Source organism: Hetaerina americana, unplaced genomic scaffold (assembly GCF_022747635.1).
Source record: "Hetaerina americana unplaced genomic scaffold, ioHetAmer1.1.p SCAF_5, whole genome shotgun sequence".
NCBI classification, from domain to species: domain Eukaryota; kingdom Metazoa; phylum Arthropoda; class Insecta; order Odonata; family Calopterygidae; genus Hetaerina; species Hetaerina americana.
The window spans coordinates 96,189,720-96,211,025 of NW_027287095.1; the positions used below are offsets into that span (position 1 = coordinate 96,189,720).

Here is a 21,306-nt window from a genome sequence, read left to right on the forward strand (position 1 = left end):
GGAAAAATTATTGTTGTAGTATATTGCAACTTGTGAAGGATATTCATGAGCAGGAAATGACGGGGGGGGGGACTGGAACGATTTTCACGTGCAGTTGCGATTTTCAGTAATACCAACAGAGGCGTTTCATTTATTGTCTTTTTTCTAGCATTAAAAAAATTATTAGGACAAAGATTACACGCTATCTGCCCATAAAGTAACACGCCAGTGAGCCGTGCCACATTGAACACAGTGATTGAGACTAGGTGCGATTGGAAGCGGGGCTACTGGCATTTTCCATAACGGTGAACAAACAATTAGCGCCAAACAAGGCACAGCAGATATTCGCGGCATCGTTCGAGGCGTGGAGAGAGGCTAACGGGGGGGGGGGAGGCTTAGCGAGCTTTTTTTTGGGTGGAGGCGCTCCCTTGAGACGAGGATGGCGCGCGGAAAGGGATCCCACCTCGGAGAATGCGCAACTTTCTTCTGGGACGATCTTCCTGGACCCCTCGAGAGAGAACTCTTCGGAGCGGGTCAATTGCTCATTGCCCTGCCCCCGCCGTCTCTATATGGTCCAGCGATCTCCTCTAACACCTGCACATGCACACGTACCCCCCCGATTGGTGTTCGAGGACCGGGTTCGAATCGCAGCCCCCTCCCGCACCTCGGGTGGCGACCCTATGGTGGGGCAAGGTGGCGGAGACCGAAGCACCCGCGCCCAACGCGCGGACAGGAACGCCATGACGTGATTTCTTTAATTTACAATATTTCTCTCGTCCATCTGGCTTACAAATTCTCTTCACCCTTCCGTGAAAATTACATCGCCGATTTCATGGGGCACGTGAGTGGTGCCAATTTAACTTATTGCCTCCGGACATTCCGAGGTGAGTTTGGCTCGCTTTGGCCCTTCTGGTTTCGTCCTCCTGCGTGACGCTGCCTCGTTCCATACCGCAGGCTCATCTCTCAAACTTCCCCTTCCCCCAACCACCCGGGTCGGTGGCGGGGTCCCGCAACACTCCCTCTTCTGCGGCGACGTCCAAGCGCGGACTGCCCTCGATGGGAGAATTAAGGAGCGCCAAAATACATTTTAGCTTCGAGAAATTCACGCTCCAATCGGAGCGTCGCTCGAAACCGCATAAACTTCAACTGGATACACGATGGCAGCCTGCCAACACACATTTCATCCAGCTTCCAAACGAGCCTCTTGGGACCGTCAGTAAAAGGTTTTTATAGGAGTGTACCATTTCATTATGAGAGATGTGGGGGGGGGGAGGAAATAGTTTCCGGAGGAATCTTACATGATGTTTATTTGTTCCATTAAAATAATTGAAGCCATTCTGAGCGAAGAAAGAATTATGAATATCCTTATTTACCAAAGACGACATCGTGCGACTACTAACAAATAAAACAATGAAGTACATAGTAATAGTATTCATGAAGGGAGGATGAGGTCATTCGCGAAGAATTCAGTAAACATTTATTTGTATATTTAATCATGACCTATGCCAACATCTTCTTCCTAGTGGCAAATATTTCTTTACCTCAGGCAAATTTTCTTTTAATGTCCTTATAACTTTATCTTTATTCATCCTATACAGTTTCTAAAATGGTTACCTTTGCTATACGCTCTATATTTTGCTCGCCATTTTAAGATCAAACGTAGCCTTCTTATTTATTGAGAACCTCGTCACTTATATTTGTTCCTGACAGATTCTCACCTCGTACCCATCACACGCTTCACAGAGGTTCCAGATCCGGACCGGTCAATGTCCTCTCAGCAGCTCTCGCTCTGCTTCCGACTTCGACCGCTTTCCCGACCTTGAATCACCCGAACCCTGCCCACCACCAAGAGAGCAGCTCTAGAGGGAATCCGGACATGGCCACTGCGGCGGCAGCCTATGCCACAACTCTGCCCCCTCCAGCCCTTGGCTGCCTCAATCCTCCTCAGACCACTGCGACAAACCTCGGCGAGGCATCCTCTCGAGCATCGGCCGACCCCACTCAGTCCCCAGCACCACGCCTCACCTCGCCCCACGGCTCCACCAATCAGAAGGATGCCCCAGGAACAGAAGAAAATCACAACCCCCGCCACGTCCACCACTTACGAAAATAGGTATCCGCCTATTTCCCTGAAGCCTTCGATTCCCGTCGCTCCCTTAGTCCTTCAGGCTCCGGGAATCCCGCCAATCACCTCTCGCCACCTCAAGCACAGGGTGCCAATAACAGAGACACTCACCAAAACACTCACCACCCCACCAAATGTACCCTCAAGAGTGTCGGCAGGGTGGCCGTCGGCTACGTGACGGCGAACGATTTCAGAGCGGCCAGATCCCTAATCGAATTATTTGGATTAGAATTTATCAGCCCCTGATTTACGAAGGATTGGTTTCCAGAATTCCGTGTCTGGGACCTTGTCGGCAACGTCACCGCCGACGAACTAAAACAAGAATGGGGTTTCCTCGTAACCCTCAGGGGTTTCCACGTAAAAACCCTCAGGGGTTTCCTCGTCTTCACAGTCGTGCATCCGACCGCCAATCGCCTGCGCATTCATTCATCCGACCCTTTCAGCATTCCCCCACCGCCCCTTTGCCCATCCCCCTAGTCCCAACCCCCACCTACCGCAAAAACCAATCCCTCGGGCGACGCCCCCCACCCTCTTCTCATGTGAACCCAAGCGACCTTCGCACGCGAATGACGAGTCATTTTCCACGCCAGTCAGTCATGCGATGATTCTCCCTCCCCGAGACCAACAACCGAGGAGGAGAGGTTTCTTCTTCGGCGGATGCACGCCCTGCTAAAAGAGGATGGCAACTTATCTGATCTGTTACATAACTACATTCCGTTGGAATTGCAACTGTATCCGAAACCGCCAACGGGAATTCTTTCACTTCACAAGCTCTGGAAATTCCAAGATGCCGTCACATTTCGGGAAACGATTCTCAGTATCCCGAAACATAAACACTCATGGGTGGGGATTTTGGATCTCGCGAGGGTCACCTGACGGGTCTGCCAGCCATACGACCCTCAGAGAACATCTTCCAAGGACTTCAACGCCGTCCGCACACGGCCATACAATGCCCGGTCAAGGCCTTCTAACAGCTCGGTCGACAGGGACTTCTCTTTAAGGTTTTTAAAGCGAATGTCCCCGGTCACGTCATTCAGAGCTTCCCCTCGTTCCGAATCGCCGAAAAGGATGCGCTCTAGTCTGACAAATAGATAAATAATGACGTCCCCCACATATACCAGTGACTTCTTCTCCGCAAACCATCAATTTCAAGCTCGCCGACGACGTTGCTGTCGTGGCGGGTTCCTGCGTCGGCAACTACGTCTTCCCCTTTATCCTCAAGCATCTCTCTCTCCTCGTTAAATGGACCGTCAATTGAAAATTCACGATTGACGCTACAAAAAGCGCCGTCGTCGACTTTCTCAAAAGACAGAAATACCCTTCAAGGAATGAACCCTTCACACAAACTATTAGGGATATGCACTATTACCGAAATCGGACGGGGGCAAAACATATATGTTCAGCACGCCATTTTTTGCGCAAGAGGCCTTCACCAGAGACCTCTTTAGTGCTCCCGCTCGCACCTATCGCGGCGAAATACAATCGCGCTGCATCAGGAGCACTTCCGTCCCTCGCTGCGGTACGACTGCGGAATCTTCACATCTCTCATTCTCAAAAAGAGCTAAGAAGAAACATTTCTAACCAAAACACTGCGCCACCTCGCGTCTCAACCACGACTCGTGCCGATGACCGCGGTCCGAAACGCACACGAAATACCAGGAATCCACGACTTTATCAAGGCTCAAGCTGAGCGCCTGGACAGATCGTTTCTACGGAACACGCCCACAGAAAATTTAGGACTTACTCAATACGTTAGAAAAACGCTTTGAACAGTACAGACTACGAAAAGAAATTTTTCTTCGGGAAAAAAATAACTCGGTGGCGTGATAGTTTTAGAGTTAATGCAACGAAGGGGAAGAGAGCCAGAGAGATATTATTAGTAGAAGTAAAAGCGGAGCCAACGAACTTGGTCATTGGTTGGTATGTATCAATCATAGGGACACCTATGTTGATTGGGTAAAAGATGAGCGAAGCAAATGATGGCAGTTGATTCTGGAAGGAAATATTTAATAATTGCGGGGGATTGGAACGAAAAGGTAGGTGAAGGAAGAGGTAGTAGTAAGGGGGGAACCATGGTATAGGAAAAAGAAATGACCACGGGGAGAAAGAAATAGCATTCCACAGGTGATGGGGGTAATTCACAACGAACACTATGTTTAGACACCTCAAAAGGCGAAGATGTTCATGGAAAATGCCCGGGGACTCAATTATAAGAGTTATACTAATTAATAGTTAGGCACAGATTTAGGAACAGCATGATCAATTCACACAGTTTCCCGTGAGCGAATGTAGAAACGGATCGCAATTTAGTAAACACGAAGTGTAGCGACCGATTCCAAAAGATAGGGCAGGGATAACGATGAAGGAAATGGGATTTGGAAGCCTTAAATAGTTAGACAAGGATGGAGTGTCAGGAGGCTCTGGAGAAAATCATGTAGGCGGGGAAAAGTGCGAAAAATGGGAATATATCAAAAAAGGGATATCGAAAACCGAAAAAGAAACTATAGGAATAATAAACAGGAAAAGGAAACTATGGATTACGGACCAGATGATTAGCAAGGTAGACGAGAGAAAGAAATGGAAGAATGTAAACGTCGAGCTAGGTAGAAGGAAGTACAAAGAGTTCAGTAATAAACCGAGGCTTGTGACAAATAGAGAAAGAGAAGTATGGAGAAAGTCGTCGTGCAAACTTATAGAAAGTTTACGGCGAAATGGTGAAATCAGTGCGTTATACAGCAAGGTGAAAGCACTGTCCCGTAGTAAAAAAGAAAGGTTGTTGCAGGCAATCAAACGCAAGTCAGGAGAAATATTATTTGGGCCAGAAAATATATAAGAGAGATCGAGGGAATATAAAGAACTATAGCACCTATAAGGTAGACATAGAAAAAGAATATGACGCAGATGAAGGCAGGCATACTCGATGATGAGATAGAAAGGGCATTAAGGGAGATGAAGCTAAATAAGGCCGTAGATAACATTCCCGCGGAACAAATTAAAATTTTAGAAAAATTTAGGAGGAGAAGTTTTTATTGACGAATTCGTAGCATTTATGAGGGAGGCGGAAGATTTCATCAGATCAATTTAAGCTTCTATTCCAAAAAAGGAAAAGGCAGCCATATGTGAGGAACATAGAACATTAAGCTTGATTTCGGGAGCAGCTAAAATGGTTGTCAGAATCACCGTTAAGAGGATGGATAGCAGGGCAAATAAATAGTAGGTGATGATCGGTTTGGGTTTAGGAAGGGGAGAGGCACGCGTGACGCAATTGCATTAGAGGCCACTGATAGAGAGGAATATATAATACATTCAGGAAGTACGTATATGTCTGTTTATTTATATTGAGAGAAAGCGTTCTATAGAGTAAATGAGGTCGCATTAATGAATTCACGAGAATGTACTCGTGTTACATAAAGTAGGAATAGGTTGGAGGGATGCAAGATGTCTCAGACTGCTCAGGCGTGAGTGAGCAGCGGAGAGTCGGGATAGTATGCAGAGGAAATGATTAAAGAGGCATTGGAAGAACTGGAGATAGCAATGAAAGCCGGCGGATAATTCATAAAATTAGTTATGATTTGCTGATTACCGAGCTCATGTGTGCCAGTCAGCCAAACGGTTGCAAGCATTGCTGAGTAAATTGAAAATTCAGTGCGGCAGGTATGGGCTGAGATTAAATATAAAAAAACTAAAGTTATACGGCTTGACTGAAAGAGAAAGGCTAAATTAAACTTTAGATTAGGAGGGGAAAAACTAGATCAGCTGGAAAAGTTATCGTATCTCGGAGGTGTTTTGGACCGAAATGGTCAAAGTAATAGGGAAAAAAGGAGAAGAAATGCATTATTCAAAGAAGTTTTAACAAGGAGGAGGGAATTGATGGTACGGACTCTAAGAAAAGACTCATCAAAACCATACGAAGCCTGGTCTTATACCGCGCGGAAACATGGTCATTGAAATAAGACGATAGACATACATGTAGACTGGAAGCTTTTGAGATGTGGGCATGGAGAAGGTTGGAAGAGGTGAAATGAGTTGGAAGGAAAGCAAACGAGGAAGTGCTGGCAAGGTCAAAGGGGAGGAGGAGGGTTTGTTGGGAGAAATCATAAGGAGGCAGGACAAATGGATGAAAGGCTTACTGATCGGCAGTGGGGGGTTGAAGATTGTGATAGAGGGGAGAATATTATGCAAACGAGGAAAGGGAGCAATGGGATGGGGATGTTGGACGGGATGATGGGAGGAAGGAAGTATACAAAGATGAAGAGGGCCCGCCAAAATGTTCACTTTGGCTGCCCGAACGGGCAAGTATAGACCGTCCCGCGGAGTGAAGTCTCACCTTTACCGGTAATTGGACATAAGAAACGGATGACATTCAAAGAAGAAAGAAACATGGTCCTAAACACTTCCGAGATACGTAAACTGTTCTACCTGCTCTAGCTTTTGCCCTCCTATTTTAATGTTAAGCTTGGCCTTTTTCTTTCTAGAAAATCGCATAACCTTTGTTTTATTAATATTGATTCTCATCCCATACCTGTCGCACTGAATTTCCAATTCACTAAGCAATGCTTGCAGCCCCTTGGCTGACTGACAAACTAAGGCTTGGTCATCAGCAAACCTAACTGATTTTACGAATTCCCCGCCCACTTTCATTCCTACCTCGAGTTCTTCCCATGCCTCTTTGATCATTTCTTCTGCGTACAGGTTGAACAGCAACGGTGATAATGGGCAACCCTGCCTTACACCCCTTCCTAACACTGCCCATCCTGACTCCCTGTTTCCCACCCTCACCTGAGCAGTCTGAGACATGTACAGGTTGCGGATTAGCCTCCTTTCCCTCCAATCTATTCCTATTTTCTGCAATATACTCATTAGTTTTTCCCAATTTACTCTATCAAACGCTTTTTCGAAATCTACGAAACAGGCAAATACCTCCTGGTTGTGTTCTATATTCCTCTCGATTAATAATCTCATTACTGCAATATATATATATATATATATATATATATATATATATATATATACAGATATATATATATATAGATATAGATATATATATATATATATACAGATATCAAGTATTTTATTTATTTTATTTATGAACTATAAATATTGGTATAAATATTTGTATGAATATAAATGAATAAATATAATTGTATATATATATATATATATATATATATTTTTTTTTTAAGGTAATCTAACGGTTAAGGTAGGTTTTTGGATGGACACAACTACCAAACAAACATTTTATTACTCCTAAGAAAACACACAATCCATCATCCTACTCTATATCAGGTCCCTCTTCATCTCTGAGTAATTTCTTCCTCCTTTCATCCCGTCCAACATCCCTATCCTGTTCCTTCCCTTTCCTCTTTTGCCCAACATTCTACCCTCTATCACAGTCTTCAACATCCCACTACCGGTTAGTACCCCCTTCATCCACTTTTCCTGCCTCCATAGGATTTCTCCCAACAAACCCCTCTCTTCGCCCACCATACCAAGTACTTCCTCATTTGTTTTCTTCTCTGTCCATTTCACCTTCTCCATTCTTCTCCACACCCACATTTCAAAAGCCTCCAATCTACGTCTATCCTCCTGCTTCAATGACCACGTTTCCGCACCGTACATAGCTACGCTCCATATCAAAGTTTTTACGAGTCTTTTCTTAACATCCTTACTCAAAGTCCCTGTCATCAACTCCCTCCTCCTTGTGAAAGCCTCTTTGCCTAGCGCAATTCTTCTCCTTACGTCCCTACTACTTTGACCGTGTTGGTCCAAAACACTACCGAGATACGTAAACTGTTCTACCTGCTCTAGTTTTTGCCCTCCTATTTTAATGTTAAGCTTGGCCTTTTTTTTCTAGAAAATCGCATAACCTTTGTTTTATTAATATTGATTCTCATCCCATACCTGTCGCACTGAATTTCCGATTCAGTCAGCAATGCTTGCAGCCCCTTGGCTGAGACTGACAAACTAAAGCTTTCTCATCAGCGAAACTAACTGATTTTACGAATTCTCCGCCCACTTTCATTCCTACCTCCAGTTCTTCCCATGCCTCTTTAAACATTTCCTCTGCATACAGGTTGAACAGCAACGGTGATAATGGGAAACCCTGCCTTACACCTCTTCCTAACACTGCCCATCCTGACTCCCCGTTCCCCACTCGCACCTGAGCAGTCTGAGACATGTACAGCCTCCTTTTCCTCCAATCTATTCCTAATATATATATATATATATATTCCTAATATCTGTCTTCGGCGACGCACAAATACATCAAAACCAAGGTGTAGATTTTTAAAACATAGAAACACAAAGAAAGGACACTCACATATGCAGTTTTGACGTTTAGACGGCTCGACCGTAAGTAATTACTTCTATTTCTTCCGATAAGGACGGAGCTGTATTCCGTCGAAATCATCAAGAAATTACGTGTGAGTGATCTTTTTATGTGTTCTGATATTGTTTATTGCAGTCAAATTTTGTTATTCAACACATCCGTGTTACTTCAATGAAATCATATATATATAATTATCTATATATATATATATAGTATATATATATATATATATATATATATATATATATATATATATATATATATATATATATATATCCCTCCCCGGACAACAACCTTGACTTGGTGGAAGGGCTTGCGCGTTCCGATGACCCCTAGAGCTGTGTACAAAGAATTAAACAATAAATTGAGGCGGGTAACAAATAAAGCAAAAGAAGCTTAGGTCCAGACATACTAGACAATGAGATAGAAAGGGCATCAAGGGAGATGAAACTAAATAAGGCCGTGGGGGTGGATAAAATTCCCGCGGAACTATTGAAATGTTTAGGAAAATGTGGGAGGAAGAGACTATATGGGCTTATTCGTAGTATTTATGATGAAGGAATCTGCCCGGAAGACTTTGTGAGATCAGTTTTAGTTCCTATTCCGAAAAAGGTAAAGGCTACATCATGTGAGGACTATAGGACAATAACTTTGATATCCCACGCAGTTAAAGTTGTTCTCAGGATCATAAACAAACGGACTGAGTGTAGGGCAAATGATTACTGAGGGAATGATCAGTTTGGGTTTAGGAGGGAGAGGTACGCGTGATGCCATTACAGTAATGAGATTATTAATCGAGAGGAATATAGAACACAACCCGGAGGTATTTGCCTGTTTCGTAGATTTCGGAAAAGCGTTTGATAGAGTGAATTGGGTAAAACTAATGAGTACATTGCAGAAAATAGGAATAGATTGGAGGGAAAGGAGGCTAATCCGTAACCTGTACATGTCTCAGACTGCTCAGGTGAGAGTGGGGAACGGGGGGTCCGGATGGGCAGTGTTAGGAAGAGGTGTAAGGCAGGGTTGCCCATTATCACCGTTGCTGTTCAACCTGTATGCAGAGGAAATGATCAAAGAGGCATGGGAAGAACTGGAGGTAGGATTGAAGGTGGGCGGGGAATTCGTAAAATCCGTATTAGGAAATCTTGTGCCTGAGGATGTCGCCGAAACAGAGAGTGTCGAAATACATAAATTAATTGTAAAAATATGCCAAGTTTTTACTCATCCAGACATCAGTAAAATGAGATGAATCTTAAAAAGTCTGAAACCGTCGCATGCCTCCTAATGTTAGATCTTATGAAGATGGCATGACTCTGGGCTATTTGACTCGGTCCGCCAATCTCATTTCAACCCTGATCCGTGTAGGTGTGTGTATTCATTCATTTCTTCTGATTGAATCAGTGTCGACGCCGAGCAGTTTGGTCGGCCCGAGGGCGTCCCGGAACTCGGGTCTCGGGTAACGTGGAGAGCGTTCTCGGAGAGCGTTCGTTCGGGACACGCGCCCCCTCCACGCCGGAGGGAAAGGTACGGCGCGGAGGTCGCCGAGGGGTCAGCGAGGGTCAACGTCCCGCCCGACGGCGGATGGAGCGCCGCCGTCGGGCAAGCGGCACACTCCGTGGAGGATGACGGGCGAGTGGTTGCAACCAGGGTCACGCATTCGAACGGGAGCCGACGAGAGAGGAATGGTCTATTCCGCCCCGAGACAAGGCAAGAGAGGATAGGATGCTCATGAATACATGTACGGAACATGATGAGAAGGCACTGCGAAGGATTATGGGAAATGGAACGATTAAATTCCGATGGATATCCACGTCGAGAAAGGAAGAATGATAAACGACTGAAAAACTGGAGGTAAGCGTAGAATATATGCACAATAGTACACATTCACTGCAAAATCTAAATGTACATAGAGAGGAAAGATATGGTTGCGGTGGCATTAATTTGTGGCACTTACTTGTGGGTCATATGTCAAACTCGAAAATTCAGCGCGGTGCGAAGCGCGAAAGAAAGAAAAAGATAGAAGACCAAAAGACAAAAGAAGTAAAACTAAGATTAAGAACAACGTAAGCTTAATATTTCTTTGATGAGTGTTGAAAATGTGAGGAAATGCAGGCTTCTCTGGTTATGTAGCACAAATGTCACATTGAGCCATGAACGGAAAGGGGTGGGTTGCTAATCCCTCCATGGGCCACCGGGGAGTGGGGCGTTCGGGTGGGGGTCAGAGATGGACGGGAGGCACCAATGCGCCACCCCGTGGATCCGCCGGCCGACGAGGACGCCACTCGCACCCGTCCACCCCTTCCTCATCTTTTCCTGCCCACCCTTCCCCTCCCCCCCCCTCGCAGTAAAGGAGGAACGGGTCTTTCACCGGCTGACGTCACCACCCGGCGCACACACACGCACACAGACGCACACACAAATGACTACGTCGAAGAAGACAGGGAAAGGTGGCGTACTCGCGTATTAACTGTAAACACGCGGCCCCGCGGCCGAGGCGCGCTCTTGCGGGCGACGCACGCGATCGTCGGCGAATGGCGGCGGGTACACACGGCACACGTGTTCACACACCATTGAGGCGCCTTCCCCCGGCGCCTGCTGGCACCCACGCCGGTGGCTCAGGAATCGGCAGGTGATTCGATTGCTCGCTCACTCGACTCGATTTCGCAGAGCCGAAGTTACACACAAACAGTCACTCCAGTTGCGCGTGGAGACCGTACGCAAAAATAAAACGAAAATCCGAAATGACTCCTTTGTGTTTCGCCAGTATTCTTGATTGCTTCGCTTTCGAGCGAGTCAAAGAAAAGAGTGAATAGGTGCGGGGGGACGTCCGCTCGTGGTGCGGGGAGAGAGAGAGAGAGAGGGTGTGTCTTCGGGGAGGAGGCGCACCCCGCGGGAGGGTTGGCAGCCGTGGTCGCCGCCGTGGCGCGGTACTATATAAGCGGGGCGCCGGGGGACGCCTCGCGCCACACACGCTCCGCCCGTGTCTGTCACGCCCGAAACGGCCCCCGAACCTTCTTAACGGGCCCTCGTCGTGCGCCCCTACTCCGAGTCTCGCTTGAGGAAGGCCGAGGATATGGCGGGCAACGGGACCGCGGAGGCCCATCGCCTGTGGCCCTGGGCCCTCAACCTCCTCTCCATGTTCGGCGGTGGGCCGCAGAGCTACTCGCCGACCTGCGACTACATGCAACACGTTGCCCTCGGCTCCACCTACTACATCTACTCGCCGGGATACGACCAGGGCCAGACCTACCCGCCCAACATCGCCTGCCGATGGTGAGTCCGCTCGGGTATTCCACCCCCACTAACTATTTCGATGCGATTGCATTCCGATGTGTCGGAACGGATTCGGGCCGCGGACTCGCAATCGTGTCCCGAGGCGCGCCGTCGAGATGAACCCGAGGGGGAGGGGATGCGGGGTCAGTCATGGGTGCCCCGGATCGGGAGCGCGATTTTCGCGAAACGGTCGGCCCCGGGGTCATGCGAATCCTCCAAAGAGCGGGACCACTCCGGGTGGCCATCTCTCACTCGGCCGGAGGAGTGAACCTCCCGTGGGAGATGCCAGTGTCATTCGAATCGGAATTACTTTTTACGGACAACCCTCCCATGTTATCCATCGATCCATTTCGTGAGGAAAATATCTGAGAGCGCACCTGTCATAGCGTCTAGTTTTCACAGGTTTTCCGTTATTTTCACGCGGACGTGGTACGACTAATAATTCATTCTGATATTTTGTTTTGATTACCAATACGTTTCATCAAATACAGTCATGGTGTGATGATTAACCCTCTAGGATTTACTTTCTCAGGTAATTTACGGCCTAGGTGGCCCTAATTTTCCATTTGACATGACTGCTTCATTGGTGTTGCGCTTATGGACATAAATAAACGCTTTAGTTATTCTTATTATTTATACAATTTCATTCGTTAGTCGATTAAAGAAATACACATTAGAGTGTGAGCCAATCTCGAGGGGAAGGGCCTGGCCCTCACTCTCCTCCCGCCCTCCTCTCGCCCCGCCCGACGAGGCCCCCCCAATCTCGCGGGGACCGAGGGGCGACCGACCGTTCGGAGCACCCGGGTGCCAAACATCAGTCTCGGCGGGGACAGTGCCAAGAGACGTCGGGGTCGCCAAATCTCCCCTCCGCCACCTCGTGCGAACCAGGGCGCTCTGCCGCCACCGTGGCCATCATTTCGTAATGCTTCTGTCAATTCTCTCTTATCACGAGAGCCGACGGGAACGCGTCACTCGTTTGATTTGAGACGGGTTCGCGAGCGAGCATCCATGTATATCCACCCGTTTGGGAGTTGACTTCTTTTGAGACTTCAAAGATTGTTTTCTCTGCTTAGATACCCAGAGTTGGTTTTTTTTGGCCATTGTCGACAGGGAACTTCGGTTTCCTACACTCCCTACGTCTTCAGGCGTATCTAAACTCTCAACCCTATGGAGTGGCTCCTAGTCTGATTTTCTATCACTCCCAATAACACTTCTTTTAAAGGCGTACGACCAATTGAACGATCCTCGATGAATTTTGTTGTCTCCGGCGTAACCTTATGGAATTTACGGAACATATTGAAATTAAATGAGTAACTCTGCAATTTTGCACGAACTTTATTTTAGAACACGACCTAGCTTTCGACGTCGGACGTCATCATCATGTCTTCGATGAGTTTTGAGTCAGAATGTCAGCATTCTGTGATGAGATCCAAATAATTATCGCATAAAATATGGCATAAATATATTTTCTGCCCATCGTTCACCATTAATTGTCTTACACGCACCGTCCGAAAACGACGCTAAGGTTGTTGAATGTGGGCCGTGCACTGTTCCGCTGTGCTCATGAAAAGTTACGCTGCGAGGGTGACTCCGGAGGGATTCACGGGTCGTGCATAGCCATTCTATTCATAGGAAAATACCTTTCCTCTCTTGTCCGACATTTAATCACCCTACGCCACGCGGATGCTTCAATAATCCCGAAAATATTGCACTTGCCGATATTTTATTTCAAGTTGAAATGGGGAATCCAAGGCCTGGCTGACTATGGATTTGAAAGGTGACCTGCCAATTTCAGGATGGGACTTTATAGAGTACCGTTGAGGATTTAAAAAACATTATTATCAACTCCTAAAACACTTTCGTACATACAAAAACACATTTCAATGGTAAATGAAACAGTTTCTGGCGTCACTTGGTGGAAATTCTTCATATTGAAATTAAATGAAAAAAACTTCGCCTTTCCACATAAACATGTGGAAAGGCGAAGTTTTTTAAATTTAATTTCAATATTTCAATGGTAAATTGTTTTCTCATACATTCAACCCACTTCCGTCCGTTCGAACTATCAATTTTTTCCAACCCTCCCCAATACGCCCTTCAACATTCCACTCCACCCCCCAATGCGCACATCGCCTCTCCGCTTTTCCTCCCTTCCTCACGAGAAACTTCCTCATCCTGCCCCATCGCCGAATCGGACCTCCCACCCCCATCGACCCCCCCCCCCCCACACCATCACCTAAACGGCCTCCCCTCCCTCCATCCATCCCTCTCCGACGATCAAGTGCGGGAGATGTACAAAGCTATTCTTTACGGGAAAAATCATTCAGATATCTTTTCATTCTTACCTTCATGTAAGAGCATGTCACCGATTACACCCCCCCCCCCCTGTGAACAAGTGCCTCTATACGCTATTATTTCATTAATGCCGCCCCTATTCTCTCCATTTTCGCACAAAGCACTTAAAAATATTTTATGTTTTCGACTTGCTTCACTTATACCCTCCTGGGCTATGCAAGCAGGTCCACGATTCCCACTGATATATTATATCGACCACTAGTTTTCGATCGCGCCTGATGCAATTGCCAAGTGCTTGCTTAGTTGTCCAGTGGCACTGGCATGCCTCATTGAGGCGTCATGGAGGTGATGGACAAGGTCAAGGGACAAGGTCATTGGGGGAAGGCAGGAGGGAGCGTCGTAGAAATATGGCCGTCCCAGGCGGGAAAACCGAGTAGTTAAGGAAGGGAAGCATCCAGTTCCTCACCCAGTGGTGGAGGAGTGGGGGCTGTGCGTGTGGGGGGGGGGGGGGTGGAGATGTGGGCCCGGTGAACGAACAGGAAGTGAATGCAGCCCGTGACTGCGGGGTGGGCCCGTGTGGGAAGGGTTCATTCGGAGAGGGGAGTGGATGGGGGGGGATTCGAAAGGTGGACGTCATCGCAGACGTTTATTGGTGGTCTAAGAAGTAGATTTGGTGAGGCGGTTCTGATTAATCAGTTGAGGAGTTATTCGGGAAAGTGGATGGCACGAGCGGTGAAAGTTTTCGTTCAAGGATGAAGCGGATATAATTTTGAGCTGGAATATTTGAAGCTGTTGGAAAGAGCAAGGGACTGTTTCCTTGTCTTCCTCTCCCATTAAACCTTTGTCTCTGGATGAAACTTGTCGATGGTCCATTTCCACGAGGTGCTAGGCTGTCGCGGCATTGCTATCTCCTCATCGAAGGCACTTTCGCTGCTCGGTGGCCGAAGCATTTTCTTTTTTTTTTTGGTTATCACATAGATCTTAGATTCCTCATTCCGTTCCCCCATGACGTCGTTCAACCCTTCCCATTCCACAACCCTCTGGTTTGCGAATGTTTTGAAAGCTTTGCCTTTTTTGTTGGCTACTAGTCACTCTGGTGACTCAAGTTATGTGTGTATACATGTCAATGTCAAAAGCCAGCGGACACTCAAAATGATAACTCACATCAAAAAGGTTTCGAAATAAGAGAGCAGAGAAAAATTACAAACTTTTTCGTCGCAATGGAACAAGTCCACCACATTAGACGCGATAGGGTATCACTTCACATTATTATAATACATATGTGACATAACGATTCTCATTTTCTGAGTATCTCATTATTTCATTTTCTTAAGATGCATCATCAACAGGCTCAAAAGTTCTTTTCTTATAAGGATTTTACGTCAAGTTACTGGACGGCACTCAGTTACGCTGCACCGAACAAGTTGAAAATAATGGCCAAACCATAAGGGTTGTGATACGTTAAAAATAGGATTTCATCATCCACCGCAAATGGAGCGCATATCTTCTTACTTAATGGATGGTTCTAAACTACTTGAGACTCGCCTTCATTCTGCAACGCATTCAGACATAAGCAAAGGCATCCTGGCGGTGGCCTGGGCTCCTTTCCGCCCTGCAACAGCGCGCCTCCGCCCCTTCCCGGGCCGCTTTTCACGGTCACCCAGTCGATCGTTTGCTCGGCTTTGAAAGTTCTGCTGATTGCTCTCAGAATCATGGAGTCAAATTTAGGCTACTTCAATCCTCACGTGACGTTGTCTTACCTTCTTTCAAGTATGTCTTCAAATTCTGCCAATCAAGACTTCTCGCCCAACTTCATCCCCAAAATTGTGCCCGTGAACACATTTTCATTTTAATCTTTGTTTTGTGGCTATTTACCAAAAACATCCTCTAGTTTATATTCCAGAACTTAAATGTTAACACTAGCCTTCGTAATCCTTGAAAATGTCATCATTTTCGTCATCTGGAGATCAATTCTCCTCCCACGCCCATCCCACCCATTTGCAATGCACCAAGTAACGGTGGTGACCATTTGCCCGGCTGCTTGAATAACGCCTCATCAACCGCAAATGTAACTGACCCGAACGATTCCCCACCAACCTGCAACTCCAACCTTCCTTGCCTCCGTTATTATTTCGTCCGGATTTTCTTTGGAAAGAACAAGTGACCAGGACAAGTTTCCTATCATACTCCTGGGCCTGGCACCTCTAATCCCAACTCTCCATGCGCTATCTGCAGTCAGAGATATGTGCAGGTTCCGGAAAATTCATCCAACCCTCCTCTGCAATCATATTATCTGCAAAAAAAATCATTAATTTAATACGGTCGAACGCCTAATTAAAAACATACGATGCATACAAATATATCCTGGTTGCAATCCATTTTCCTTCCTACCATCGTCCGTCGTCTCATCCCACCGAGTGGGCCCGTTCTCTTTTTAAACCCAAACTGATATTCGTCGAAGTACTCTTTCATTTGCCGCGTGGGAAATTTAACTAATTGTAACAGAGTCCTCACATGCTATCGCTTTTCACTTATTGCGATGGTGTCAATATTCATCTACATCTACATAATACCGCACAAGCCGTCGCAAAGACGTGTGGCAGGGGGTGGCTAGTCACCAGTCATTCTACATACGAGGGTGGGTTGGAAAATAATGCACACATGCTTGTAGACCACAAACAAAATGACCTTCAGAAGCATTTCTGGTGGCATGTGGAAGTAACATTCCCCCTCAACACGCATGGGCACGTTTGAGGTCGTTTCATTCATCCAGTGTATTTTGAGAAGCGGAGGTATGGAGACGCATTCTAGTGCTTTGTCAACGCAAGTTGTCGAATTTTTAACTGCTAAAAAATTGACTCCTCCTGAGATTCATCGTCGCTTAAAGGCTATTTATGCTGACGATACTGTTGATAGGTCAACTGCAAATCAATGGGTAATACAATTTCGTGGTTGCGAGCCTGGAAAACCCATAATTGTTGATGAAACACGCAGCGGACGTCCGATCACTGCCACAGACGATAAACATCGCGAACTCATCGAAGATTTGATTCAAAATGACCGGCGAATCACTCAAAAGCGTTTCGCAAACCATATTAAAATATCCAAGGAACGTGTCGGCTTCATTGTTGAACATTTGACAACGCTCGTCCGCACGCCTCGCGCGCAACTGGAGAGGCTCCGCGAAACCAGAAATGAGAACCGATTCCACACCCTCCTTAATCTCCGATCTTGCCCCTTGCGATTTTTACTTTTTTTCTCAACTCAATAGATATCTCAAGGGTAATCATTACCCCTAGGACGATGAGGTGAAGGCAGTTATTAAGTCCTGGATTCGAGAACAGTCGGAAGAGTTTTTCAGTGACGGAATGAAAAAACTTGTTACACGTTGGGAGAAATGTGTTGGCCTTAACGGTGACCATGTTGAAAACTTAATATATGATTTTGAAACTTAAGAATTGTACTTTAATGTAAATTTTGCCCAATAATGCCATTTGTTTTTGTTCGTGCTCCACAAGCATGTGTGAGGTACTTTTCAGCCTACCCTCGTACGTAAATTCCCTTTATTTCCTCATGCACCCCTTGATCCATCTCAAACCGCGTGGGGCGAGCGAACACCAATCATGTAACATGCGTACATATATTACGAGTATTACATGTTTGGCAGCTATTATAATACCTTTACAAACAGGACAAGAGAAAACGTTAAATGAGGGCAGGCACTCATGCAATTCAGGCACTTATTACCGCTTAATATTCTACGCATTCCGAAAGGACAATTGACAAACACGATAGACTGTATATACAATCACCAACATCCCACTTGGCACAAGGGCGCACGGCGGGGGGCGTTAGGAAGTCAGGCTTGGAGAGTGTTTTGTGGGAATTTAATGTTGGATACCCCTATTTTCGACAGCGCGTACCTAATATTTTCTTAGATGCTCCCCCTTTCATTGTTATTATTATCGCGAAGAGTTTGAGGGAAAGCGAATACTCGAATCTATCAGTTCGACAATCTACAGCTAACGCTCCAAGCCCTTGTTGGCCTTGCCAATGTAATTACGGGGGCTAATTATATCTATAATTTCGGATGCAAAATCACACTCTTCATATCGTTGTCGTACGTTTAATCTAGCCCTGATTCTTCGCATATCTAAAGGTTCCCACTCCAGATTCTGTATTAAATGTGTGACTCTTTGTGTCCTTTGGTACGAGTTTTTCACGAACCTAGCGGCCCATACCCTAATCAACTCTGTAATTTAAGTTTTTTTGAAAGGATCCCAAACGCTCGCCGCATACTCAATATAATGCCTTACTAATTAGCACGTTTCCTTCACTTTTTCGTCGCTACACCTTCCGACCATACTATTGACGAATGCCAGCTTTTTTAGCACCCCTCCACAAATCGTGCGTTCTACTCAAGCAAGAACCGATGCAATGGTGATTTTACTTCATCCACGCCGCTCATCCGAACTCCTCCGAGTGTGAAAGTTGGTAAAGTTTGGTTGAGTTTCCCATGGTTTAAGAAATGCATGGCGGTACATTTTTTCGTATTTAATTTGAGCCTTCATTCTTCACACCATTTTTGAATGCTGTTTCAGTCAGTTTTTAGTGATTCACGATCTGCGTCATTTGCTACTTCCCCGTAGATTACATTGTCGTCGGCAAAACATTCGCTCTTTGATACTAATAATAATACTTAAAAATCGGTAGTGAAAAATAACCATTTGATTTGACCGGGAATCGAACCCTGATTCCGATTTCCAACTCGGCGGGTCACGCTGGAAGTAGCAGGGAGTAAAGAGTAGTTTCATATGTCCTTTCACCCCTCGAAAATGATCCTTTCATTCATCTAAGTCTTGCAAACACTTCATCTAATTAGTCAACCGCATTTTCTCCAGATTACCTTCTCATTATTAAGGCGGAAGAAACCGCTGACCCAGTCGCAAGCCGATTCTGATTTATGACTTCAATCACATCGGCAAATAATATCTAAATTAATTGACTTTGCCGTCGCTCACATAATTGTTGATAGGATTTAATCTGGTTACATTGTGATGGCGAATGGGGAAGAATTAATATTTAAATTATGTCGGGTCTAGATTCATGGTAATCTCTACAGCATTTATTGGTCGTGGCCATTGTCTAGTCAATTAAGCAGACGATTTATTAATGAATTTATTTACTGCTCTGATTATTCCATATAATCAGAGCAGTGGTGGTCTGGTCTGCCAATGTGATCTACGGGATCCAATCATAACACTTCCTCAGAATTCGATGGTTTCTGGCTCAACCTTGTGGGAGTCCACATTCGTTAAATGAAGAACACAATGTATGCATCTTTCCTGGTGTGGCATCTGATGACGACGCTTAAAAGCGTTGAAACAAGTAGTACCAGAATAGAGAACAATGGACAAATGCATACATTGTGTTCTTCATTTAACGAACTCCCTTGACTTACCACCCAGAGGGCCCCGGTTCAAATCCCGGCGGTGTTGAATATTTTTCAGAGGTATCTCGATCCCTACTTGAGGTGCTTCGTGGAGGGCACTTTGAGTGAGTACGCCGTCCGTCGGATGGGACGTTAAGCTGCGGACCCCTTGGTGCCTTTCGTAAAGAATAGGCCAATGCCGACGCCGGGTTTCTCTCCACCCTTCATCCTTTCCTGTGCATCCCCTATGGCGAAAATGACCTCAGCTGTCGGTCGCCTCCCCTTAATACTACTACTATTAAGAAATCCCTCAGCACTGCTCTTGGACGCCGCCAGAGGCTTTCGAAGAAGAGTCTTAGCATCTCGTCAGTTTAAACTTCGTGCCCGGAAGGACTTCCATCACAGTTTCTGCCATAAACCGGCCACACTTTTTCGTGCGCATATAGTTTTACGAATACAGCTCTCCTTCCTGAAATTCCCGTGCGCACACAGGCGCCTCGGAGGCGGCGCCTGTGTGCGCACGGCTTACGAGTGCTCCTAGCATCCACTTTAGATGGCTGGGGCACTAAAAGAGCAGTGTTTGCGTTGATTAGGAGGGCGGCCCGCCCACCTTTGAGGTGCTGGTGAATGAACGAGAGAGTGAGCGACCCGCAGGGCGGGGCGCGGCGCCGACTCAGCCGAGGACCACCCCGCACCTCCAGGGGTCGCGCCCCTCACACAACAAGGCGATGCTCGCGTTATTCTGAGGGCACGAAGATTAGGTACGTCACCCCCCCCCCCCCCTCTATTTTTGTCTCTCCGGCGCATGCGCGTCCACCGCCTTGCTCGACACTGAACCACTATGATGTGTTTTACCACCGCGGGAACTGCTCACGCTTCGTGAATTTTTCATATCAAAGGAGAATTCATATCTCCCTGGAGGTTAGTGCACTCCAGTGCACGAACTGCACTCCAGTGAACTCTGTGACGTAACGGAGAAGATTTCCTCTCCTTCGCCTCCCCCATTCACAATATTCTCTCACCATCAGGGTCAATTTCTCAACCTCAATTGATTTTTAATATTCAATTACTGTTTTACTGATTAAGTGTACATTCACTTCTGGCAACGTAAAGAGGCATTTATTTAATATGGCAGCTTTCACATATTGAACACCCACTTATTCAAACTGAAAACCAGCAGATAGAAAGCTTCAATCTTTGAGTGCAATGGTCAGCACCCATCGATTGATGCAGCGCTCTGCGAGGCGAGAGAGAGAGGCGGCGGGGGGGGGGGGCGACGGAGTGGGAAACAGGTGGTGCACGCCGCTGGAGAGGGCGTGCATAGTCTTCGGGCGGAAACATGGGTAGCGCTAAGGGTAAACGGCTTACTCTCTCCCCTTACTCTTGATGTTGATCTGAGGAGAAGTTGATGCCATATACCCTGAGCAAATATGAAGCGAAAGGATCGGTGAAAAACTTGATATGTAGTTAATACTATTCCACGCATGTGCGGAAGATGCATTAAAAGAGGCTGGATGAGGGAAGGGAAGTGGGTTGGGAGCACGGGTGATCAATATTTACTCATCCAGTTGGCGTCGGGAATGGGGCGCTGATCAATTACAAGAAAATGGAATTCAATACACGCTTATAAATTTAATCAATATAAAAAAAACCATAAACACAGTAATTAACCCGAAAGTCGGTTTAGTAGGTGGTGGTAGTGTTCACGCTGTACCAAGCCCTATACGGCAAGTGAAACTCACTCATTAGCAGGGTAATAAGGGGGGCCAATGCCTTTCCCTGTGCCGGTTATGGTTTCTCAGAAAGATACGGTACCCGAAAAATCACAAAGCTTTTGTGAAGGGCTGAGGGTGCCCCGAGAGGGTTCCCCGGGAA

The 21,306-nt window shown here is 46.3% G+C and overlaps 1 protein-coding gene across 1 annotated transcript in view; it reads left to right on the forward strand.

Moving 5' to 3' along the window:
* Positions 1–11,505: 11,505 nt before the first annotated feature.
* LOC139694179 (venom serine protease-like) overlaps positions 11,506–21,306 on the forward strand; it is a 28,113-nt gene continuing 18,312 nt past the window's right edge. Inside the window, 1 exon segment of the mRNA XM_071592609.1 lies at positions 11,506–11,705. Within this exon segment, the coding sequence (XP_071448710.1) occupies positions 11,506–11,705 (200 nt within the window).